General features: G+C 40.2%; 1 protein-coding gene across 2 annotated transcripts in view; it reads right to left on the bottom strand.

The window, feature by feature from the left end:
• Window positions 1-465: 465 nt before the first annotated feature.
• Window positions 466-26,677, bottom strand: part of SLC24A3 (solute carrier family 24 member 3) — a 226,470-nt gene continuing 200,258 nt past the window's right edge. For both annotated transcript variants that reach the window (XM_078392558.1, XM_072998426.2), the window contains exons 13-17: window positions 25,187-25,353; window positions 24,626-24,740; window positions 21,974-22,086; window positions 6,551-6,616; window positions 466-5,371 (exon numbers count right to left, since the gene is read on the bottom strand). In XM_078392558.1, coding sequence (XP_078248684.1) covers window positions 5,222-5,371; window positions 6,551-6,616; window positions 21,974-22,086; window positions 24,626-24,740; window positions 25,187-25,353 — 611 coding nt within the window. In that variant the 3' untranslated portion in view covers window positions 466-5,221. The remainder of the gene's footprint in view (window positions 5,372-6,550; window positions 6,617-21,973; window positions 22,087-24,625; window positions 24,741-25,186; window positions 25,354-26,677) is intronic.

Genomic DNA, 26,677 nt, shown 5'->3' with positions numbered 1-26,677 from the left:
CCACTGGTTGTGCTAGCTAGGTCTTCTGTGAGCCGTGCCCAAAGAACTTTTGGGGCCCTAAGTTAATGAGAAGCACAGCCCTGATGCATCGCAACAAGTGATGGCACAGCCTTATTCCAGAACAGTGCTTTGTACCCAGTGTGTCTCAATTCTCTGAGCATCAAGAAAATGCCCAAGGAACTAGTCCATTTGATTTTGCATGACTTCTAGGCAGGACTGTGGATTATGTCTTTGTCAGCTCTGATTCGGGGCCATGTTACCTTTGGTAACAGTAACTATGGCTGAAAGAGGAGGTTCATTCCACATCGTTCTCCCAGAACAATGGCTTGGGTCAATGTGGCATCACAGCAGAATACTCATTTGCTAGTTCCTAAAATAGAGTGTGATTGAAGAAAATCTTCAATAATCTTTCTTAGCAGTTTATATACTCCAAATGAAGACAGGAGGGCCTGGCGTGCTCTGGTCCATGGGGTCACAAAGAGTTGGACACGACTAAACGACTAAACACACACATGCTCCAATTAGGCACTTCTATTTCATTTATCAAAAAAAGCTCTCCTTCATCTATCATCTATTTATCTCATTCTCCCTCTCTGTGTACATTCACAAGAAAACTTAAACAAATCAAACCTTAGACAATCATTTGTTTAAAATTCTATATGTAATTACCTATTTCTTAAAATCTCCTATCACTGCAAAGGCAGATCCTCTTTGGTAGTAGCAAACACTGGCTTTTGATCACTCTGTGAAATCTTGTTAACTACATTCAAGGGGATGAGAGCAGACTCTGTTGTTCAATATAAACAAATAATAGTTCCAGGTTGGATTTTATCTCCCCACCCCCAGAAAAGCATTGCAAGATATATTTCAAAAGCTGGGTTGTTCAATAGTTTCAAATGATAATTAAGAGCAAAACTATGAAAATGTTTCTGTTTGCAGGGATGATGGCTACTTGCCTGCTTTTCTGTCTAGTGCTGTTAGCAGGGCCATCCAATACTTCAAAGTTAATTTGAGAAACCATTTTTGCATCAAATAGCTCACAACTTGGTTTGGAAGATTACTTCATTAGTTTTAGCTTGGAAACAAAAGAAACCTGCTCACCAAGAAAACACTTGCAATTGACATTAAAACAAGTATGCTACGCTTACTCTAAGGAAAAGGAAAAAGCAAAAAGAGAAAGAGGCTGTAGAAAACTTATGACAAACAGAAGAATGATCCATAAATAATGCTAATGAAATTGAAAATACATTTTTTTCTGTGCTATATAAATTCCATTGATTTCAATGAGACTTATGAATGAGTACCAATCTCAAAATTCTGTCCCAAACAATGGATGATACAGGCCATCTTGCACCAAATGGTAATTCACCACAGTGAGCATGTACTACTCATTAAGTTGGTAATCTCTCCTGTTCTACCAAATAAGAACATTTCCTAAACTACAGCCCCTGAAATGAAGAAGCAGGGAAAGTGACATGAAAGCTGTACAGAACTTGACAGGAGAAAACATACTATCACGTTACCAAGCTGTGCACACATTAAGTTACCCCAATAACTGTGCATCACTGTCAGCTACCACCTTATAAATATTTATGTGTGTTTCCTCACTGGTCTCAATATTGTTAGGATGTGGTGGCATTTGGGTCTTCCCATTATCTGTCTGTACTAGCAGTGTCCTATGATAACTATATCAACCTATTCAGAATGTAGGCTGAGTGGATCCTTGGAAGGCTAAACATTTGTTGCTGGGCTACTTCACCAGCTATTTAGTCTGCTATAATTCTAGCTGTATGATCTCTGCTTCCAGGATGTGAACCCAACATGAGTGATGCAGTTTGAAGCAATCTTATTATCAGGATACAGACACTTCTGTGAACTGTGTCTCACATTGTTGTCAGCGGAGATGGGGAAAAGTTGTTTTTCCCATTGCTGGCCAGGGGCTAAGGCTAGAGTGTAGCTTGATGAACACTCTGGGGTTAAGTGTGTTTAAACCGAAACATCTTCTTCACCCACAGAGAGGGATGCTGTTATGTATCTATGAAGAATGTAATTAGCTGGCAGTAAGAAATATTGGGATTTGCCTGCAAAATAAAAATATTCCATACTTCTGCATTATTCCCCAATCTATAGCCAATTTTTCTTTTTTACTATCCTTCAGCTCTAGCTCTAGCAATTGACATTAAGTGATGCTGGACTGTAGAACACATGTTCTGGATCTTACTACAGAGGGCCATCCACGGTCTCAGATTGATAACCCATATTCTCACAGCCCAACTCGAATCAAACCAGCTCAGTTTCATGGACGGCTTTCATAACTTAGACAAGCCATGCTGGCAATGCATATTCAATGCTACATAACTCCTAATATTTAATACCCTCCAACATGAAAGGTCCCTTTAGTTCAATTAATACGCTGTTATACCATGGGGTAGATAAAGGCTATTTCACAGAAATAAATCCAACCGGCTCCATTGGAGCTGCCCAACAAATCCTTAAAAGAGACTCTGATTTATCAGATCCTCATGTGAATTGGTTTTCCAAATATGGTATATTGTGCAATCAAGAAAGGAATAATCAAGCAGCTTTTTTTTTTTAAATGTATTGATTGGTGCTAAAATTACATGACTAAAGGAAGTGTACTGAATGGCCCTCATAATTGATATAATTAAAAACATTACTGAGAAGATGTAAGAATGATGTCATATTCAATATATTTCAAAGTATGTTCTAGGAAACTTCAGTGTTTCTCAAGAGCATAGTCCTCCTGGAGAAGATCAGTAATGGTGGATGAAGCCCATGAAATAAACAGTTATTTTCACTGTTGATCATGTACTTTACAAAAGAGTTCTGGGTCTCTTTTAAGGGAGATTTGCATTGTAGACCTGAAAGTCCTAATGGCATGAATCTAGTGTGTGTCCTAAATGTGTCTCAGAATGCTTGGCCACTCTCACAGGTTCCCAAATGCTCAAGGTTAAATCCAAAGAGAAGGAGATAGACAGACAGATAGATAGATAGATAGATAGATAGGGTTGATGGCAAGGTGCCTTTTCTATCCTCTACTAAACTATATCCATGCATTAATACATTTACCCAACCAAGCTGGTCACAAACCAGTCATATATTTAGCTGACCAAAGGTACAAGAAAAACACCAGCAACAACTGAGTGTGTACTGCAGAAATCATGAGAGAAAGCAAGATGCTGTGATAAAGGGAAATTGTGAATTAGAAAATTTTATTTCACACTATTTAAAGAAAATTCATTTTGAAATAATAAAATGGAAAAGTGCAAAATGATGGGCTCAGAAGTGTGTTTTGAGGGAGGCTTGCTGATTCTCTGCTGATAATGGTCTTCACAGGTAACAAACAAAATACACCAGAGCACAGAGTTCTGACTCCTGTCCTCTGAAGATGCCGGCCACAGAGATTGGCGAAACGTTAGGAAGAACAACCTTCAGAACACGGCCAAAGAGCCCGAAAAACCCACAACAACCATCAAACAAAATACACTTCTGTGGTTTGCCTAGCAAGAAGTCCCTCATTATGAACAAAATGTACATACCAAGTATGGCTCAAAAGACCCCTGCCTTGTGTAATGATGACAATCAGGATTGCACATTTTGGATTACTATGAAAGTGATGGCTCTCTCTCCTGAAATGTGATGCATTTGCAAAAGTTAAAAACAAACGATACCATATACAGCAGAACCAAAGGGGCACCAAATGACAAATCATTCATAACCACCACAGCTACCCAGTCCATAATTCTGAAAGTGCCATTTCCCCTGTCTCCAAACTCCAAGAGGACTTAGGACAAATTCTGAGCCATTTTGTATCAGGAAGAGGACACAATCCACTGGAACTTCCATGGGAAAACTTACCAGTTGGATAAGACAGACAAGTTTGTAAGAGGGGGTGGAAATCTACCCAGGTCCAGTGTATTCTTTACAGAGTGGCAAATGACAACCGCAGCAATAATATCTGTGCAAAATATGCCTTTCAGAAAACCAGTGTCTATGCCTATTTTTTCAAAATTGTGTGCCATGTGCTTATATTCCCTTCCCAATTAATAAGGTTACTTTACACACCCCTCCCCCTTTCCCAATCTCCAGTACATGAAGAGCCTGTCTGAGGGTTTAGTAAGCTGAGTTTTGACTTAGGAACACCCCCCCAACTATTTTGGTTCAAACCTTTGCGCAGTCCTGGATATATGCACTGGCCTTTGGCACATTATTTTCTCTCAGCTTCACTCTCCCCATTTAAAATATATTCTGTGTGGGAATGTTAGAGACTTACCTCACAGGATGGTTGCTGCGGCAAAGAAGATAAGGGTCAGGAAGCACTTTTCAATCTTAAAAGTGCTGGGGTAACTATAAATATTAAGAAACCACAAGAGGTCAATGCAGTCCAGACTTTGTCTCTGACACTGCATTTCAATTTCAAATTACTAATAGTTAAAAAAAAAAACAGGACTCCACCTCATTAACCTTCTAGGGCTCGTAGGCCTAAAACTATTGCTTGGAAATACAATGAACAAATTAGCAATAAAATTCTGTTGTTAAGAATAAAGTGGCAGCAGTGTTCAACACGATCGTGTGCATTCAGTTACACATTACTGAGTGATACATTACTTCTTGTAAAGAAGCCACTTTGCACTGCTGCCATATTCTCTCTGAAAAAGTACAAGGTCCACTCCTATTGATAAGTACCTGGAACTCAGCTCCCACAGTGCTGCTTGAAGTGGAGTTCTAGAAAGGTAAGTAGCTGCAAGACAGCCTGTCCCGAAAAAAGAGGAGTAAAATGGATTCCTTCTCTTTTCATCCCAACGCAATATACCCTCTTCTTTGTATTCTAGCTATAGTCTCAGTTCATAAATTAGTTTAGTCTTTGATCAAATAAGTTAAAAAAAGAAGAATATTTTCTCTGGCTCAGTGCCAGGTAGAAATAAGTTGATTTAGACTGCCATGCCAACCTCTGTTCAGAGTATCTCAGTTTGTAAAACTTCACATCAATGCAGGAGGTCTCCAGGTGCATGTTTGTATGTGTGAAGGGGTGGCTTAGAAAAGAGAATAAACCCAGACAGGAAGAGTAACTGATGACCAGTGAGGAGGTGTACTTCATGGCCTTCATTGGGCACCCCACGCTGCTTGAAGATGCCACCAACCATGTTCCATATTGCACAGGTAAAGGAGGACGCTGCCTCACAGCAGTCTGCTCCCATGATCAGTGATCTCTGCACATAGGCAAATTCACAAAAGTGAAGACGTTAAACTCCGTCATGATGGAGAAACACAAGAATATGCCATAGAGAGAAAGGCACACACACCCCAGCTTCTTATCTAGTTTCCATTTGTTCAAGTGGACACCAAACACCTACAGAGAGAGAAAGAGAGATAGAGAGAAAGAGGAACGGGAGGAAAAAGTGCATGTAAAATGCATTTCCTAGAAGTGCATACAGTATAAAGATTACATGCGGACATCCAGAAACAGAGATGACTGAAAACTAAGGAACTATCTAGGCCAGATCACAATGAAGGCAAATCCATGCTTCCTCCTCTTACAATGCTATCCCTCCAAACATGCAAATCTTTCAGCACTCCATGTCCAAGTCGTCAAACATACAGATAAAGCTTTGCTTTCTCCCAGTTAACTGATTGCAAAGCAAAAAAAGAGGCTAATTTGGCAAATGCCAACTAAGAAAAGCTTCTATTAGAATAAAAAAGCAGGGCAAGAATACTCATAATTCCTTCCATTTGCACAATGCTGCACTGCATGTGCAGTTGTACAGTTTCCAAGCTTGTGCAAAGAGGTACTTATTATCTTGCCACACTAGTGTTCATTCCATCGGGTTATCTCATGTTTGTGCAACAGCAAAGAGAAGATCACACAGAGCTACTGATGGCAGATCATTACATTCTGCCAGTGTAAAGAGCATTTCCCCATATTTTTTGCCTCTTAAGGGAGCTCTGCCTCTAAGGGTATGTTAACTAGGCTTTCTGAGCGAAATCAGATGACGCATCCTAGAAATATTTTATAATCCCCTCCTATTAATACCTTACCACATCTTCTGCCTATAGCTCCTCTTTGGCCCAGACTCTTTAAATGATGCAAATCTTCAATAAGTCCTGCCTGTCACTCACTCTGTCATCTATCTTATCCCACATTTTGTTCCACAGTCCAGTTTTAATACAAGTCAACATCAATCGGAGCACTGTTTGATTTTCACCATTTCTGAATATCTTAAAGGCTATGTTTGAGTAGTATTTGGGGGCTCCAGTAAAAATCCCAAGACAGGACAGTCACTGGGTGAACCTGGGCCAGCCACTTTATCTCTCAGCCTGGCCTAGGTGGTGATAAAGATGACATGGGAGAGTCATGTCTGCCATCTTGAGCTCAATTGGAGGAAATGTAGGAAGGAAGAAGATGGGCAAAATGGAGGACACTGAGGTAGAGGAGAGGCATGTACACTGCCATGAGTTCACAGGCAAGTTATAAATATAATGTTAATTTGTGTAAAGTGGAAAAACAGGCTACAATGACCCAGATACTTACGGTGAAAAAAACCGATGCCAACAGCAGGCCCACAGAATAAATAAGCCCTCGGCTGTTCAAACGGATCTGAAAAGTTAAAATAAATGCTGTAAGATGTCGGTTATCATTTTGTATCTAGCGAGCTATGTTAAAACTAAAATGAGCTACAATCCCTAACCAAATTAAAACTGTAATCTCAAAGGCAGAAATTAAATAAGAACATTATGTGGAATTGCCTTGAGATCAGAGCACTACTGAGCATTATTTTCTTCAAAGTATCACTGTTGATTTTTGACAAAAGTAATACTTTCAGCAGTAGGTTGTTTTCAGTCCGTGTGTTTATGTATTATTTACTTTCCATAAAAATAATCAATGATTTATGCAGTTCTTAAAATATCAATTAGATAATAATCTAAAGTACTTGAAACAATAAAATATCAATTAATCTGAAAAACAAAAAACAGACTTGTAGCGGTTGTGTAGCATAAACCAGCAATTGTATAAGCAATGTGCAGCTGCCTGTTGCACACTTGGGTCACACAATTGGTTGCACATCTGCAGAAATGAGAGATGATTGGAAAACTGCAGCAATCATTTGCACAGTATTTCACAATATTACTTTGGCCAGAGGAAAAAAACAGCACCAGTCATAAGTATATTTAAAGCAGTAGTTGACAAAAACCCCACTGGAATAAAACAGAAGCCATAATCCAACTGGAGAATTAAGCTGGTACAAATCCATCAGTATAAATTTCAGCATTGAATTGAGGTTAATTGAGAAGTCAGCATAAGCATTTGTTGTCCTGTGTGTAGTTACACAACTAGCGTGTGACAAAAATGCATATACTTACTTGCTAACTAGTGGCAATCTGCTGCTGAGATTTACACTGATAGACTTAGACACGGGCATTAGGTAGTAGGATACTGCTGAGTATTACTTGATGCTCACAAAAAAGTGAGCTGTAATACGACCTAATATGCCTCTCTTGGGAAGTTTCAGATGCCTCTGTGCAAATCACTGAAGTAGAACATAAAGCCTCAAATGTAGAACATAAGGCTCAGACCAGGGAGGTGAAGTGATTCTTGAGATGTTCTTCTCTCAGGACATTTAAGACTTTTTTAATGATACCCAGCAGTGGGAACTAAGTCCAGAATGATCCTGGCAACCCATGAAGCTGGTAGATTTACATATTATGATCTCATATACTGGCACAATTTAGAATACAGTGGTGCCTCGCATTACAACGTTAATTTGTTCCAGCGAAATCGCTGTAGAACGAAAATGTCATAAAGTGAAATTAAAAAGCCCATAGAAATGCATTAAAACCTGTTTAATGTGTTCCGATAGGCTGGAAACTCACCGTCCAGTGAAGATCCTCCATAGGGCGGCCATTTTTGCTGCCTATGAAGCGAGGAATCTGTCCCAGAAAACAGCGGGGGGCCATTTTGTTTACCCGGTGGCCATTTTGAAACCGCTGATCAACTGTCCGAAAATCATTGTTTTGCGAAGAATCGGTTCCCGAAGCAGGGAACCGATCATCGCAAAGCAAAATTCCCTCATAGGAAACATCGTAAAGCGATTGCAAAAGCAATCGCAAAAAGTTCATCGTAATGCGATTTTGTCGTTAAATGGAGTGATTGTAAAGTGAGGCACCACTGTACTTACAAACTCCCAGCCATCTGAACTCCAAACACCCTGAAAAACTGCACCTCAGAATGCTAATCCTACCCCTAGAAGTGATCGAAAGGCACAATTTGCCAACATGATAATGATGGAAAGGCCACAAGCTTTCCACAGTCCTCTCTTGCTGTGGATGCCCAGCAAATGGAATTCAGACACCTGCACAAAATGAACAGAGGAAAGGAAAGGCCTCCTGCTCTTGCAATCTCAGCTGCTCCACTTACAAGAGAAACTTCATGGCAAATCTGTTTGGGCACTGAATCCCAAGTAGGTCATTTTATTTTCTAGCAACAAAGCACTTTTCAGGCATATGTCATTGTGATAAAGTGAACTAAAGCTCTTTATACCAGCCCAGGAATTAATCTTGCCATCCCGCTCCCTTTAGAAGGTACAAATTAACTTGCAGGATCAGACACAATCCATTTAGCCCTGTGCTCTCTTCCCAACACTGCCTCTTACAGAATGAAAGCAATGGCTTTTCCCTGCTGTTTGTTGTCAGCATCTGGTATTCAGAGATATTGATTTTGTTTTATTTATTTATTTACAAGATTTTTTAGCCATTTCATTGATAGGGGGAGATAATGATACTGTATTTTAACAGAGCTATTACTATCAACTGTATCAATAAACTTGAGAATCTCTCTTATGTACTAACATCTTGTTCACAATGTAGCTGTAACAATATTGTATCTCCACTGTATCTATACCATGAACGCTCTGGATGTACAGTACCAGTTATAGATTTTATAGACTTTATTTCAATTGTATTTTAGAATCTTATGTTGTATTGTATCTTATACTTCCTTAATGCTGTATACATTTTATACATTCTCCAAATGGTATTCTGATTCTGCCCCTCAGAGGGGGGAGGACACAACAAAGACCATTCAGGCCTACAGAGCTGGCCATTCATGGGATTTTATGGCCCATCCATGGGGCATCTAAATAAACAAAGAAACCCCCATCCTACACCAGGAACTGACACTGTGGTGGTAAAGTGGCCAGATGGCTACATTGGAATGCACTGGAGGGCAGGAAGGCCAGAGATGACATACTCTTGAATTACCCTCCCTTAAAGGGCACACGGAGACTCAGGAAGAACACACATAAACATATCAATGGATAAGGGGGAATGTCCCCAGACTTTCAGGAACATTTTTGGCACAAGTCAAAGAAACATCAGGGCATAAAACTGATATTTTCTTCTGATCAATAGATTGGCTAAGTTAGCATCTCAGATCCAATGAGGAGCAGGATCCAAGGTTGGGGTACAGATGACCAATAATAGGTCAACTGGAGAAACACCTGAAGTCCAATCACGGCTGAGATCCAAAAGTTCAGGCACAGATGACCAATAGCAATGTAGTACTTTTATGGCTCTTTGTCTGTAACCATTATAAAACACTGGCTCACTCTTTGTTCTGGGTCCCTCCCTCTGCTTTTAGGATGGGAGGCTCAGCTGAACTTTTGTACTTTAATAAAATTGGCTTGTTCAGCTGTCTTGTGTCTTAGCCTGTGGTCCTTGCCAGAAAAACTCGAACCCAGCACTGGTCAAACCTGAACTCAGATTTGGCCTGTAACATCATTACCAGTGGTCTCTGAGAGATGTGGGCTTCTTAACACTGACATTCCATTTCTGTTTACTGATGGCAGCTAAGAGCCTTCGGAAGACCTAACTTCCAATACAAGTCTATCATGCCCCTTTTTTCCCTTCCAAGGATTACTGGATCATATGCTATGATGACCATGCAGAGACGGCTGTAAACATTCTCCATGCAGTAACTGGGCCCCACTGGGATCAAAACAGGGGGTGATCACTATCTTCTCATTCTGGCACCTGGCCAATAGTGTCCCCACACAAGCACTACCATTGGGAGACAGCTGATATCACAATATGAATTTGTTTGTTTGTTTGTTTGTTTAGGGGAACGAAAGCAGCTCACAACAGGTAAAATAAGCAATTTTAAAATACTATATAAATATCACATTTAAAAACCAATTAGACATGCATTAAAATTAAAACAATGAGGTATAACAACAATTTTAAAACTTTTAAAACCTCTAAGTTAAAACCCAGCATTCCTGAGATAACGTACTGTGTAAAGGTCTGCCTGAAGAGGAAGGTCTTTGCATGACCTTCATGGGCAATGCATTCCAAAGCCTGGGAGGAACCACTGAGAAAGCCCTCTCTTGTGTCCTTGCCAGGCGAACTTGGGAAGGTGTTAGAACTAAGAAAATGGGCCTCCCCAGAAGATCTTAAAAACAGAGAAGGCTCATGTGGGGTGATACAATCCTCTGGATAATCTGGACCCAGGCAGCATAGGGCTTTATAGGTAATAACAATCTCTTTGATTTGTGCCTGGAAAGAAACTGGCAGCCAATGATGCAGTTGTAATAAGGGGGTTACATGCTCCTTTTAACAAGTGCCAGTCAGCAGTCTGGCTGCTGCATTTTGAACCAGCTGAAATTTCTGAACAGTCTTTAAAGGCAGCCCCACAGAGAGCATGTTGCAGTAGTCCAAACAGAATGTAACGAAGGCATATATCACCATGGCCAAATCAGACACCCCGAAAAACAAGTGCAAGGGGCACACCAGCATTAATTGTCCAAATGCACTCCTGGCCACCACTGAAACCTGTACATCCAAGCTCTGGGTTGAATCTAGGACCACACCTGAGCTGCGGACTTGACCTTTTCTCCTGATTTGTCTTGTGACTGACCAAGAGCAGCTCTGTCTTGTCTGGATTAAGTTTCAGTTTGTCAGCCTCATCCAGTCCATCACTGACAACAGACTCTGGTCTAAGCGCAGAACAGCTTCCTTGGAATCATATGGGAAGGACAGATAGAGTTGGGTGTCATCACCACAGTGATGGCACTGAATCCCAAAACCCCAGATAACCATTCCCAGCAGTTTCATGTAGATTTTAAATAACATGATGGGACTGAGCCCTGAGGAATGCCACAGAGCACTAGCCAGGGTGTCAAACAGGATTCCGGAATACCACCTTCTGAGTTCAGCCATCAAGGAAGGATTAGAACCACTGTGAAACAGTGGTTTTACCCCCTCCCAGAAAGGCTCCCCAGAAGGATACCATTCTTGATGGTACTGAAAGCCACTCAGAAGTTCAGCAGAACTAATAGGGACACACTTTCCCTTTCCAGTTCCCGGTGAGTCATCCATCAAGGTGACCAAAGCTATCTCCGTTCTGCAAACAGGCCTGAACCATAACATGCCCTAAGTCCTTGCACAAGAATGGAATATTTAAGACTGGCCAATAACTATCCAATACAGTAGGGTTTAAGGAGGGTTTCTCTCTCTCTCTCTCTCTCTCTCTCTCACACACACACACACACACACACACACACACACACACACACACACACACAGAGGTCTTACTACAACTTCATCGACACATTCTGGCACATTATTTTGTTGCCGGAGGCATTCACCACTCCTTCAATCCACTCTGCCAGTCCTCCTCCGGCTGCTTTTATAAGCCAGGAAGGGCAAAGGTCAAGCATACACATTGTGGCTTTCCCCTCTCCAAAGATCCATTATAATGGGACAAGCAGAGGCCGAAGTTACATCAACAGGACATGCATCAACTACAGCATCTGGGTCAGAGCAGATCTGAGTGGCTTTCTCTGCAAAGAGCCATGCAAAGGCTTCACAGTGGACCATTGAGCAGTCCGCGTTCCTTGCTTATGGCCATTGGAGAACTGTAGCAGAGAAAAGGACCTCTGCCAAGCTCTACCATTCACAGAAAGACGCCAAATGGGAAAATGCCAGAAGCTGGCTCTTCTTTTCATCAGTTAGCCACTTCGTATCCAAACAAAAAAACCACTGTCAGGGCTGATTTTTGACACAGGTGAATGGTAGTGTGCACAAGAGTGTATCCCACAGAGTCATGAAGCGCTCTAGGTGATCTTGATTTGTCAGATTCATTAAGCCAAACCTCACAGTTTGTGGGGATCAGGAATGAGCAACTCTGTCAGTTTCACTTCCTCCCATATTTGAGTTTGAATTTTGATAAGTTCTGATAAAAAATAAATTGGAAAAAAGCCCTCACCTATGTCTAGTGAAGGTAAAATATAGTGTAGGGACTTTTTCCAATGTTTCTCCTTTCTTCTGTAGCCTTCAGTAGCAGTGGATGCTCTTTTGTAAATGCATCTAGATCTAGAACATCTACAGTAGATCTACTTCCTGAGAGAAGTAGCTTCTTTGACTATCATGAATGAATGAAGGAATTCCTACTCTGACACTGGATCCCCCCCACCAACCTCCAGTAATGTATTTACTGTTGAGCTCTCCATTTTGTGTGATGCAGTCTGTGCTGCAGACTAAGAACTGAAAGAATGTCAAAGAAAAGACTTGCAAAGGAAGATGTCATAAGCTTGTGACAGGGAACTTCCTAACTAGTAGATCAAAGTCAAATTAGATATTAAGGGAAATGGATATTTCCTGTAATGGTAACAAACAACTCCTTCAAAATTTGACCCTGTAGTCTCTTGGGCAGCAAAATTATGGCCGTTTCTCCATTGAATTCACTGGAACTTATTTTTGAGCAAATTTATTAATTTTGCTTTCACTTACTTCAGAAGTAAATATGTTAGGTATTTTAGTACATAGCTCCATTCAGCTACATATACAGTGGTGCCTTGCTTAGCTATCGTTCTGTTGAGTGACGAAATCGCTTAGCGATGGACTTTTTGCCATTGCAAAAGTGATCGCTTAGCTCCCTATGGGGAAAATTCGCTTTGCGATGATTGCGGGGAAGCGATCATGGCAAAGTGACCCTTTTTTAACAGCTGATCGGCGGTTTCAAAATGGCCACCAGGAAAACAAAATGGCCACCCGCTGTTTTTCCTCGCTTAAGAGGCAGCGAAAATGGTGGCACTATGGAGGATTTTCACTGAAAGGTAAGTTTTTAAGCCCATATGAATGCATTAAACGCATTTTAATGCGTTTCTATGGGCTTTCTAAAATCACTTAGCGATGAAATCACTTAGCAATGGTTTTTCCGGAACAGATTAACGTCACTAAGTGGGGCACCACTGTAATTTGAAGACATTAACACTTGGAGAACTGGTGAAATGAATTTACAGTGTATGGTCAGAATGAAGGAAGTTAGCATGGCATATCTTAGCTAAAAATAGGTCTGATTATAGTTTTTCAGAATTGAAGGTGGCTTGAAAGAGGGTTTGCCACTGATGGTGTGTAAACTAGAAATGTGCATATCTGTGTTTTTAGTTTGCAACTCTGGAGTACAATGATTGTCCAAATACCTGTAGCACAAAGTTGATGTGCAAACATATCTCGTTTTTTGTACTGTTTATGTATCAAATCATTTTGTCTAGACTGTGACAAAATAAACAAGCATGGTCCAGCATGAACTTCTAAAATTATCATTATTTCCCAGTCTCCATCAGTCCTAAACTGAATGACTCTGCTTGCAAGATTCTTGTTAATCCTGTGCAGTTAGTCAATTTTCAAGAAACGTGATTGTTTTCAGAGATATTTTTATAAGGCACATAATCTAGTATCATTTGGCTTGCTTTTGTTTTGACTAGAGTACAAAAGTATTTTAAATGGCAAACTGCCATTTGTTCTGAGGGTTCAGAGAAGAACTAGCAGAGCACTGTTCTTCTTCCAAAGGTGATGGGATGTCTTCCAGAACTTGGTTGCTCAGCTGGGCTGACAGATGCACAGAAAAAGTGGAGAAACAGCATTCATCTGTCGCCACAAAATAACTCCGAGGATAAAAGTTCATGCACTTTTAACAATGTGTCTCTTGTTTGTTCACCAGCTGGACCTTTTTCCTGCCTAGTAAAGCTGTTCTCAATCGAGGGAGCAAATCTAATCAGAATTTTACGCACCAAAGTAATTTGCTGTTTTACTAGCTTAGTAAATAATACTGCACATTTCAGCAACAGGGATTTTTCACTCATCTCTCAACTAGGTTTAGAAGAAAGGGAACATATGGGAGAGCTAGGGTACAGGAAAGTAATAAATCAAGAAAGCAATCAATAGATTAGTTCTCAGCTTCAAGTGCGAGTTTTAACCAGTTACCACTGAAACGTACAGTACATTTTTTCCATAATAGTTCATTCAGACATGCCGGCCACTGCTGGGTGTTGTGGTTGCCAAAGATCACATTTCTGCTCAAGAACCCTTCGAGTTTAATTAACTTTTGAGGTTGACTCCTTCACAGGACTAGTTCACCCATAAAATAAAAACTTAAGAGAACTACCTTGGAGGCACAGCTTCTCTCCACTTTGAAAATTCCTCCAGGAGAGAGCTTGCCCAGTAGAAGGCAGTTGCTTTGTAGCTCATCACCTGGGCTGATATCACCTACACTGTAAGGCACATTCCCCAATACTGAAAATGTTTTTTTTTTTTTTTAAAAGATGACTGAATCCAGAATTCCACAGCCAGTGGAATTGTGAGAGCTTTTGTCCATTTGCCATTTCTAGACATAATCAACAGCATTCCACTGGCCATTTCGGGAAAACAGTCTTGCTTTAGAGCAGTGGTTCTTAACCTTTTTGAAAGAAACGCCCCCTTGAGCCATTGAGGAAGTTATCATTGCCCCCCTCTTATTTCTTATTATATTTTATTTATTTATTTATTTATTTATTTATTTATTTATTTATTTATTTATGTATTTATTTATTTGTTTGTTTGTTTGTTTGTTTGTTTGTTTAAGATACTTAAATCCAATGACCCCTGAAAACAAAATTCAATTCCAAGAAAATGAAATGCCCCCAAAAAGTAACATTTAATGATTTAGTTGCAAGCGAATTTTAAGACTCAAAAAGAAATATAAAAAGGGCATAAAATGCAGGAACTAAAAATTTCAAGACGAAAACTCTGAAACTAAATTAAGATAAGAGGAAAATATATATTCATGCACATTGCAAAAAAGGCTGCAGCCATCTTCACAGGTTTGGCTTGCTCCAGCGCCCCCCTACCGCCCCCTTCTGCTCCAGCGACCCCACGCCGCCCCTTTTCGTTCTACCGCCCCCTTGAAAAATGAAATCGCCCCCCGGGGGGCATTATCGCCCAGGTTAAGAACCACTGCTTTAGAGCACATGCTTTGAATGTGGAATATCTCATTGTAAAATAATAATCATGCATTGTCAAGTCAATTCTGACTTATGGCACCCCCTTTTTCAGGGTTTTCCAGAAGGAGAATACTCAGAAATGGTTTATTTCCAGTGATTTCTGGTTGCCATTGCTTTATAATTATTCTGGTATGTATGTATGTATGTATGTATGTATGTATGTATGTATGTATGTATGTATGTATGTATGTATGTATGTATGTATGTATGTATGTATGTATGTATGTATGTATGTAGGTATGTATGTAGGTATGTATGTATGTAGGTAGGTAGGTAGGTAGGTAGGTAGGTAGGTAGGTAGGTAGGTAGGTAGGTAGGTAGGTAGGTAGGTAGGTAGGTAGGTAGGTAGGTAGGTAGGTAGGTAGGTAGGTAGGTAGGTGCGTATGTATGTATGTATGTGCTTGCTTGCTTGCTTGCTTGCTTTGCTTTGCTGATAGTTTATTTGGCCCACAAAAAAAAAATCGCAAGGGCAGGAAACTGGACCCCAGATGCCTTCTCTTGGATTAAAAGGATAAGGTAACAGATGGCGAGGAAAGATCCTGCTGGAGACAAGAGTAACTGCCATTAGATTGGACAAGCCTGGACTTCACAGCCTGGACTTCTCAGACCCTGTCCCTAAGGCATCTTCCTTAAGGACAGGGCATTAACAACAAAGGTAAGAAAACAATTTTACAGTCAACGTGCATTTGATAGGCTGTGATGGTGCTGATCAAACAGTAAGATGGGTGGGGCAGTGGTTCAGTTTGTCTAGGACAGCAATAAACCTTGAGTCACTGTTATTTTGTCCTCTCCCTAGACAGCCAGATCTTTAAGTTTTTTTTTTTAAGTAAACAGAAAGGGCTAATTTCCCCAAGGAAAATTCCCTGGTGAAAAGTTATCTAGGACTGTGCAATGACAGCTTTGTAGCTCTGGAACGCACTGCATCAGGAAGCTCAGCTGCCCACAATAGACATCACAGCAGTATTTTCTGGAATACAGGCTGGATTTCACTGGGGAGAGAGTATCTGTTGGCATATTTTTAAAAAACTGTAACTGGCAATAAAGTTGTAAATCAGCCCTGGGTTGAGGTGTTAGTAAGGCATACTTGACATGCATCAGTTGTGCCATCTTGTAGGCAGAAGCAGAAGAATTAAACAGAACAGCTCAAACTGGAGTTGAAAAATCTATGAGAAGGAAAAATTATCTGCAAGGAGCCAGGAATATGCATACAGTGAATGACTCATGTGGGGGAAATGGATTAAACAGCATTGTCAAAACTCCCCCTGCTGGCTGCAATAGACTTCATTACTTCACTTGCTCATTTCTGTTCATGAATGAGGGGCTTACTAGGTTAGATACAACATCGTCTGAGGGTGTGACTACACTGGGAATTTGCTTCACAGCCTGTATTGCATTTGGAATCTCAGACAGTGCTCACACAGGAGCTGAGGATTCCATCAGAAGGTTACTGTCACCATTCATACTGGATGTAATACAGTTTGCATCCCAGCCCACAGCCCCTCTTCTTTCCATCCTTCCTCTGGCTCTGCAGATCCTTTTATCAGGCATAAATACAGAAAATAATAATAACAAGGACCCAGCAATAAGGTAATGTAGCACTAATCTCACATATGTAAGAAATTTTGAAAAATTTAAAAATTCAGAGGACAATTGCAGGAGATGAAAGAATATGCGTGTGTATATATGTGCGTGTTCCTCGATCCTGAATATCATCTTCCAACTGTCTACAGTACCGAAACACTACCTACAGATTGAAAAAGTAGAAGCCCCCCAGCACCACAGAGAGAGAGAAAAAGTTGCTTTGGGAGCAAAAAGAACTGGACTGATTCGATTCAGCTTTTGCAACATGTGGTCAGTAAAAAAGTAATTCAAATTCACTCATTTTATAAGTGAAGCAAATCCCATGGTATTTGATTATGTAGTTGCAGTCTAATGAGTTGCAAGAAAGCAACATACAACAACCAGCCAATTCCAGCTGCATTTTCTGACTGTGTTTCTCTTAAGGATTGAGTGGAAAATTACATACCACAACTAAAGAAAGCCTTCTCTCCTGCTCTGTGGTCTGAAACAGACATTCTTTTAGGTTTTCCTGCTCTGTAAGATCACTAGGCTTTTCAGATACTAGGGATCATACCTGGGAGCAGCGATGGGGGAGGGAATGAAAGGTAGAGAGTGCCACTGTTTGAGAGCTTTAATCTGCTTTTTAAAGTGGGTTGCTTTGCAAAACATATCTAAACTTGTTAACATATCAATATATTTTGGTATCTCTTGGCTTACACAGACCCTCTCCCTTCAACTGGCACAGGGATCGTTTATGCAAAGTAACAATCAGAGAATAGGAACAATGGCACACTGTCTCCACTTCTGATGCAGCATTTGGCTTTAAGAAAAGGCAAGAAAAGTCTATGCTCCAACTCACAGTGATCTTCCTGCAGGTTCAATGTATATAAAAATATTCCTTGTTGCCACAAATGATCCCCTCTCCAGGCAAATACTATGGACGATGCACCTAGCTTAATGTTATAGTGTTTCTAGCATGGGAGAGGCAGTTAGAAACATCAGCTTCAAGGCTATTCCACTCATAACGGACTCCTCCTTTCCACTCATTACAGTTGCTTCCAGAATATGCCCTTTGTCGCATACAGTATTATGTGTATAAAGCCTCCGTCCAGCTGTTATCCAGTCCTCCAGTTGTGTCTGATCCAGCTTTCACAACTTAGGGGCAAAGGCTTCAAGGTGGCCAGGTGAGATTGTGTGCAAGTAAGGCAGAAAAGTGGGGCAACAAAGGTCAAAGTGTGTCAGTGTACAATCTGGCTGCTGTGCAATGCTGAAGCTGATTTATCACTTAGCAAGTCTTACTTCCTCAGAGCAGTCAAAAAGTGAAACATTCATAGCACTCAGGGATTGTCAGCTGAGTTGCTGTGACTATTGATGAAAGTTGCCTGGCCGTCTTGCATTTTTTTTCTTTTGGCAAGAAGCAGGTGGTGATAATGCCCAGGCTGAATTCCTTGGTAGCATCTCACAAGTCATCGGTTCAAGATCCACAGCAGCATAAGCCTTTGTGGCAAACATGGCATGGGACAGAGTTGAAAGAGAAGGCAGGCCAATGACAAAGACCACATGAGCTTATAGATCACAGCCATTGTTGCTGTGTTTCTTTGGGCTTTTGAGTTTAGAGAAGCTTTTAATTGGCAATTAACCTATCTGACATGGCATGTGTACTCCAATTTGGGAATTACCATATGAGGAGAGGTAATCATACCACACTGAGGCCCTGGGACATAAGTACAAGTAGTGGGTTAAAGAGACAGAAAGAGGAAGGAAGCAGCCACCAGCAGAATGACAACTGGCTGTGCCATTTTTGCAACCAAAATGGAGGAAGGATGCACAAGCCTTTGGCTGCTTGACCCCAATGACTCTCCCATATTCAGCAATGGCAGCTATTGCCACCAGAAGAACAAAGATCTAGTTGGAGACATGAGGCCTGTGGGTGGAACACAAAATGTTAGGAATACAAGGAGCAGCAGAAGCAAAAGCAGTAATAAAAGTAGCTGACCAATTCCCCTCTCTTCTTAAGACTTTGGACGACTAATTGGAGTGGCCAGAATAAGGAGAGTCAAAGCACACTTTTGGGGGCAAGGGTGAGGTAAACCACTCCCATCCAGCACATACCTTTGTGTTGCTAATAAACCTCTCCTGTCATTTCTAGCTTTCTGTGGTCTTGTGGTTTCACACAATTACCACAGAGCGCTGAGAACTTCTCAGTGGTAAGCATCAGCACATACTGTGGTTGCAATAATGTAGATTTCTAAGTGTTACATACGTATTTAACAGTTTCATTTTCAATTAGAAACTCCGTTGAATATGTAAAACATTTGACTTGTACCCATATAATTCTAGCTTTCATTAATACACTCTATTAAATATGGAAGGAATTAACATTTGGGTCATTTCTATTGGACAGAACTCTCTACACTGATAACAACTTATTTTTAAATAAAGCATTCAAAAGTCCTGAAAGCTGGACAGTAAAGAAAGCTGGCAAGAAAAAAATCGATTTGCTTGAAATATTGCACTGGAGGAGAGCTTTGCAGATTCCCTGGAATGCCAGAAAGATTCTGACATCAAATCAAGCCTAAACTATATTTGTGGGTAGAAATGAAGCTGAGGCTGTGCTATTCTGGGCACATTGTAAGTCAGGATTCTCTGGAAAAGAGAGTAATGCTAGTAAAAGTTGAAGGCAGCAGGAAAAGAGGAAGACCAAATACAATACTGATGGACTCCTAAAGGAGTATTCCCACAGGCTTGAGTATGCAAGAGCTGAGCAGGGCTGTTGAGGACAGGACATTCTGAAGATCACTCTTTCATAACTACCATAAGTCGGAGGCAACTTCACAGCACATGACAACAACAAGTGCTGAGCGGTTGTTTCTGGAAAGCTTTTCCCATTTGTAAGCAACTTGCATGGTTGAACTGCACTAATTTATATATCTTTCTGCCAAACCACTTTAAACTGTGGCTTAACAACTAGGCCATAATAATAAAGAAAAAAAAAAAGAAAGGAGGATAGAAGAAGAAAACAAGCAAATTCAGTTATCATCTCTTTTTTACCATTATATAATGAAGTCAACTACTTTAATGTAGATTAGTTGGAACAGTCACTGCAGGATCAGTCCTCCTCCCCTGCAGGGCTATGGAGCATGCTTTGGTATTTAGATGTTTCTTCCCCTGAGCAAGAAAAGAAACCCCTGCCCTCTCTCATCATCCTTCCATTTACAGATTTTTTTAAGCTGGTTGCCTGACAAATGGATGCCTACAGTTCTGATTTAAATGAACTTGCTGGATCAATGAGATTAAAAATGTAAGCACCTGATCATATGCACAGGTATGAATTTCTGAGGTTTCTGAAAGGGCAGCTTGACTATGTTTCCAAGTTAGGTACTCCTGTAATCCAAAATGTGGTGCTGGACTGATTTTTTGGCACTAGTAAATTTGATCATACATATATCCCCAGTCTTGGTGCACCTTGATTGGCACCCTGTCCATTTCCTGTCCAGTTCAAGGTGTTGGTTACGACCTATAAAGCTCTTAATGGTTTAGGGATCTCAATACTTGTTGGAACGTCTCTCCCAGGAATCAGCTATTTGTTCCACGTGCTCTTCTAAATCCATGTTGCTAGAAGTGGCCACACCAAGGGAGGCCAAAAAAGGCAATTGCAAGGAATTGAGTCTTTTGAGTGCTATCTGCCAATCTCTGGAACAATTCACCAACTGAGAAACAATAAACTCTTTTCTTCCTTACATTCAGGAAATTGGTAAAAACTGAATTAGACGTTGTCTAGAGGGGCGGGGTAAAAATCGAATAAATAAATAAATAAATAAATAAAATTATTCAAACCAACCTTCAACAACTAACTCCCTTGAATGATATATTATTCCCCTCTTTTCTTTTTGTGTGATTTTTAGACTTTAGAGTTGTGTATCAGCATATTATTCGAATTTATGTTATATGGGGTCTTGTGAGGTTTTAAGTTTTAAGCTGTAAACTGCCCAGAGTAGTGCTTGCATTAATGGAGCAGTATATGAAAGAAAGAAAGAAAGAAAGAAAGAAAGAAAGAAAGAAAGAAAGAAAGAAAGAAAGAAAGAAAGAAAGAAAGAAAGAAAGAAAGAAAGAAAGAAAGAAAGAAAGAAAGAAAGAAAGAAATTGTTAACTGACAATCACATGTTCTAAATGAAATATAGACAAGTATCCTGTTGCGTAATTCTATCTACACAACAGGAAGGATGGCACCATCTGCAGCAGATTGCAGCTAATTAAGACTTTTAAATTTTGGGCTGCAAATAACTTCGTATCTCAGCATGCAACTCACACACAGTAAAAAATAAATAAAGGAACTTGTGGGAAACTTCTGCTTAAAGGTTGTAGCTGCATTCTGTTCCAGTGATGTCCATACACTCCTGGCAGGAAGCAGCAACTGCCAGCAGGTGGGGTAACCCCTTTGTCTTCCCTTTCGCTTTGAGGTAGAGCATAAGATCAAAGAGTTGTTTCAGCCAATCCTGGTTACGATTAGGTAACTAGTATCCTATCTGAATTCTAACAACATACAATGTAACTCATGCTAAGTCAATAAAAATTGCTCTCAGGGCGTTGCCTTGAGGCTCCGTTGGTTCAGACATCCGTTGTCGACTCCTTTGTTCTACGGCAATTAGCCTTCCTTTGTTCGTGGTCACCCACTGGAATTAGCAGTAATCTGTCATGGCTGGTGACATCACTTCTGCTGCAGAGGCAGAGCTATGCAACAGGATATTTCTTGCAGAATGTGACATCACAGAATGTGATATTCCATATATTTTCAATGTAGATATCTTTTGCCATGTGGCTTGGATGGGGGGGGTGGAAGGCAGAAAGGTACGGAAATCCATTTTATTATGCTTATTTCTACATTTTCAAATGAAAACTTTCAACTTACATTCAACTGATCTGTATAATTAAGAGCCCTATATTATTCAGATACAAGCATACTATTCAGATATTTCCTAACTGTTCAGTTTTTTTTCCTTTAAAGGGAGTAAGTATTTGAAGATTTCCTAGGAATTATCAAATACATCTCTAAAAATTCAGGTAAATATGTGACTTACAGAAGAGCCATAATTCACAGCAAGAGTGTGTAGAGACCACGGAAGACCAAGGCCAATGAGAATGTCAAAGACATTGCTTCCAATGGAATTTGATACAGCCATATCTCCCATTCCTGTAGAATCACAAAAACATAACTCAGAATCACGGCAGACTGAAAGTCATTGTCTTAAGGCTGCTCTGTTCTTCTCTGAACTGCTCTTGCTATTTCCATACAAAGCTATGAATCCTATATTTTTCTGCTCTGTCTAGTTTTTCTGCTACATGGTAAGTCACCACTCAAGAATAAACAGGCTCAACAGTTACCCATGTAATAATTTCTCCTCTCTATTTACACAAATAACAATCCAAGCAAAATATTCTAGACTGGTCTGATTTGCTCACTGGAAGCAGGGGGATAAACCCACTGCTAGCCCCAATTGGTGGAGAGACCCGTCCAAAACAACATGTTGTATGCACGTGATGCTAACACATCTCAGACAACTCAACTGGGATCCTCTACAGGGGATTAACATTGGATTTATCCCAATCATTTTAATATCCACCACTTGATTTGTGGGGAGATGTGGAAGGTCTATGCTAGAGTTCTACTGAGATTTGTTACAATTTCAGTGCAGAGACATATGTCTTCAAAGTAACAATGAACTAGAGCTGTTGCACTGAAAGGGACCAAATGCAATAAAATCTAATTCAGACTACAATATTGTATAAGAAAAGGACAAAGTAAGCCACATGTGTCAAAGTTGGCTGCAGAATTCTTCTCTACATGCCCTCAGCTTCTCATTTCCTTAGCTGTTTGCACAGGGGCCACAAACTCACTAAAAGGAAATGAAACACACTCAGGATTACACAGACTTTTGATTACACAGTGTCCTCTATCCTGACATATATCATGTTTTCTTTCCTTCTTCATTATCAGTATTGGATCCCTCTTTTTAAACCACATACTACTGGTCTGTCCATTCACCACCTTTCTTTTTTTTTTTCAGGTAGCTTGGGGCAGAAAAGGAGGAGAATGAATATGTATCTGCTGTTATGCAGCCCATGTCATTTTGCTATCCCACAGAGATTTATAAGGTTCTTACTCATCTCTGTTCTGCACAGTGATTAATACATAAGATCAGGCCAAAAATCTATCTAGTCCAGTTTTATTTCTTTCCCACAAATGAGGAAATCAGTTGCTTCCTGGATGTTCACAAGAAAGGTAAGACAGGAACTCTTACTTAACATCTGCTTGCCAGCAGTTGACACGCAAAATATACTTTCCTGCTGAACACAGGCTACCATTAACACTCACGGTAATAGCTATAAGGGGTTTGTTCTCCACAAATAGGTTCAATCTTCTCTGAGGGTCATCTAAGGTTACATCTGTTGGCAGCAAATTCCCTAAGAATAATGCACAGTTTGAAGACATACCTTCTCTTTCCTGACTCTGCTGCCAATCAATTTTAATGGATGATCTCGAGCTCTAGCACGGTAACAGAGAGTGAAAAAGAGAAAGGAATTCTTTCTGCATACTGTGCACATTACTGTAATCATCAATCCAGTTCTTTCCTGTTAAGGAAATCTGCATGAGGAAGAGCAATTATGCAGCAGTTGTTCCCCTCCCATGGGCTGCCTTTGACGCAGTAGGCTGTGCACTCAAATTTGCAACCAGTGTGCAACTAGTCACGTGAAGGAAAGCGTGCTAGAAGGTGGGAGAACACTTGCATGATTATGCTTTTGTGATTGCATATGCCAGTAGGGCTCTGACCTCAGTCTTTTCTTCTGTACTAAGAACTACTAAATGCTTCAGCCATTGCCCATAAATCATAACCACATCAATCACCAAGTTTGGAGAAACAGTTTCATAGTTCTTTGCATTATGATTGTATGTGTTTATCTGAATGCATACAAAGGAGAACGCTCACATGGAACAGGTTCAATCTTGGTCAGTAAGATCCTGCATCCCATAAATGTAGGATCCTCACTCCAGTCAATGATAATGCTCTGTTCTTAGTGATGAGAGCAGGGAAGGACAGAGAAAGAGAATGTATAATATTCTTGCCTGAACCTCACTCTCAGTCTCTCCCTGAGTTGAATGATAGGTGTCTAATAGTATCTCAACAGCCTCCTTACTCACTGCAAGTATATATTTTGCGCCCTAGCATCAGCTGTTCATTTATCTTAATGCAGAAGAAACAGTTCTCTTCCAAAGATCTTCAGCAGCAGTTTGTTATCCACATTTTAAAATACAGTGGTGCCTTGACTTACGAACTTAATCTGTATTGGAACGGTGGCCGTAAGTCAAAACGATGGTAAGTCAAAGCACCATTTCCCATAGGAATGCATTGAAAACCAATTAATCCATTCCAGCTGTTTTTTGTCCTTATGTCAAGGCACGGTTTGTATGTCAAAGCATTAGTTCCCATAGGAACTAATGCGAAGCCAGTTAATCCGTACTCTACCACTAGGGGGATTTTTTTTCTTTTTTCTTCTTTTGACCTAAGATGAACTTAGGTCAAAAAAAGGGCAGGAAAGTTTGTTTTCATTTGTAAGTCAAAGCTCCGTTCGTAACTCAAAGTAATATTTAGCGTCTGGAGCTGTTTGTAAGTCAAACTGTTCGTAGGTCAGGGCGTTCCTAAGTCAAGGCACCACTGGTACTATAAACCTACCTTGTCTGGCTACAATAAGGCTCGCCATGCAATCAGGTACACTGGTCCCAGCTGCCAGAAATGTTATCCCCATGATCACATCTGGAATACCCAAAGTATAGCCAATGATTGTAACCTACAGAAATGAAATGAACTATTAGGATTCATTTTGATTGTACTAAAATGTACCTACTTAACTCAACCTAGTGTAGGTTTTCCTATTCGTTGGTGAGCTCTGCTTCTCATTGCCTTTGCTGCTTCAATGGCAATGAGAAGGCAAAGTAAAGGAAAACAGACATATAACATATATACATAATGAACATGTTTGCAGAGGAATGGTCAGTGCCATAAGACTAAGGGGCCTTGGTAAGTGGTTGCTGAAGGGCAGATAATGGAAACTTAGGGACTGAGGACCTCCTTTGCATGTTTCCCCACAGCATCAGGCTGACCACTACCAGAAACAGAACACTAGCCAAGAAGGCACGTTGATCTGGCCCACCAGGCTCTCTGTATGTTCCAATATTCTTAACTGAACGGCACGCCTATCAGTGCCCTCCAGCATTTGTTGGACCCACTACTTACCATCCACACCATCACATAGGAAAAGGCTGCAATCCAAAGTGTGGAGGAAGTGAAAGTGACCAGGAACCACTTCTCCCAGCGAGGCTTGTTACAGTTGGGCACCGTGAAGTACAAGACCAAAGACAGAGGCCAGGTGAACAGCCACTTGAGTATTTCTACACAGCCAGCTGCAAAAAAATGACACAAGACAAAGTTTATTCTTTCTGGCATTATTATTATTATTATTATTATTATTATTATTATTATTATTATTATTATTATTATTATTATTATTATTATTATTATTATTATTATTATTAACAACAACAACAACAATAATATTGTTGTTATTGTTATTGTTGTTATTGTTGTTATTGTTGTTGTTAATAATAATAATAATAATAATAATAATAATAATAATAATAATAATAATAATAATAATAATAATAATAATAATAATAATAATAATAATAATAATAATAATAATAATAATAATAATAATAATAATAATAATTTGATTTATATCCCGCCTATCTGGTCAACTATCTGGCATGGTTAGTGCTCTCCTTTTTCCAAAAGATGATAGCTCAGTGAAGAAAAGAAGAAAATGCTTATGTCAAACACCAAGGAAATGACAACATGAGCAATTTTGAAATAGTGAAATGGAGAAGAGAATTCTTTAGCTAGTCCCATTATTAGGGCATCTTTTGGGGGCCTTGAAGGCCACACATGGTGTTAGCATTGGGGCTGAAAGCTATACATGTATGTGTGGATTATCACATATAGAGAACCACAAACAGCAATCCTGCCCCAACTCTTTCAGCTGAGGCAGTCAGTTCTGGGCACCACAGAAAGAGACCAGCTCTCTTCTTCCCTCTCCCTGGGGCCTTCCTGTGCTTGGAGAAAAGAGAAGCACAGAGATGGGAGCATAACATGGATGACAGAGAAAGACACTGACTTCCTTCTTCTGTTGCTCAGATGACCTCATCCGTCATCTCTCGGGGACCAGCAGTGTGTGGGGTCGGGGGATTGGAAGAACAGTATCTTTGATTGTCATGGGTTTGTGTGCATGCGTGGGGTAGGAAGGCTTCATGTAGACCTTTCACCTCTTTCCTACAACTTTTCATCTTGTCTGGATTTTCAAACAACTTGCAATAATTGAAGCAGACCTATCCAAAGTGTTCAACAATACAGTATATCACAGAAGTGAGTACACTCCCTCACATTTCATAAATATTTTAGTATATCTTTTCATGTGACAACACTGAAGAAATGACACTTGGATACAATGTAAAGCTGTAGGTATACACCTTCTATAACAGTGTAAATGTGATGTCCCTTCAAAATAATGGAACATACAGCCATTAATGTCTAAACCGCTGGCAACAAAAGTGACTACACCCCTAAGTGACAATGTCCAAATTGGGCACAAAGTGTCAATATTTTGTGTGGCCACCATTATTTTCCAACACTGCCTTAACCCACTTGGGCATAGAGTTCACCAGAGCTTCA

Source organism: Pogona vitticeps, chromosome 4 (assembly GCF_051106095.1).
Source record: "Pogona vitticeps strain Pit_001003342236 chromosome 4, PviZW2.1, whole genome shotgun sequence".
NCBI lineage: Eukaryota > Metazoa > Chordata > Lepidosauria > Squamata > Agamidae > Pogona > Pogona vitticeps.
The sequence above is the reverse complement of the archived record's forward strand: the minus strand, read 5'-3'. Positions and strand labels throughout refer to the sequence as shown.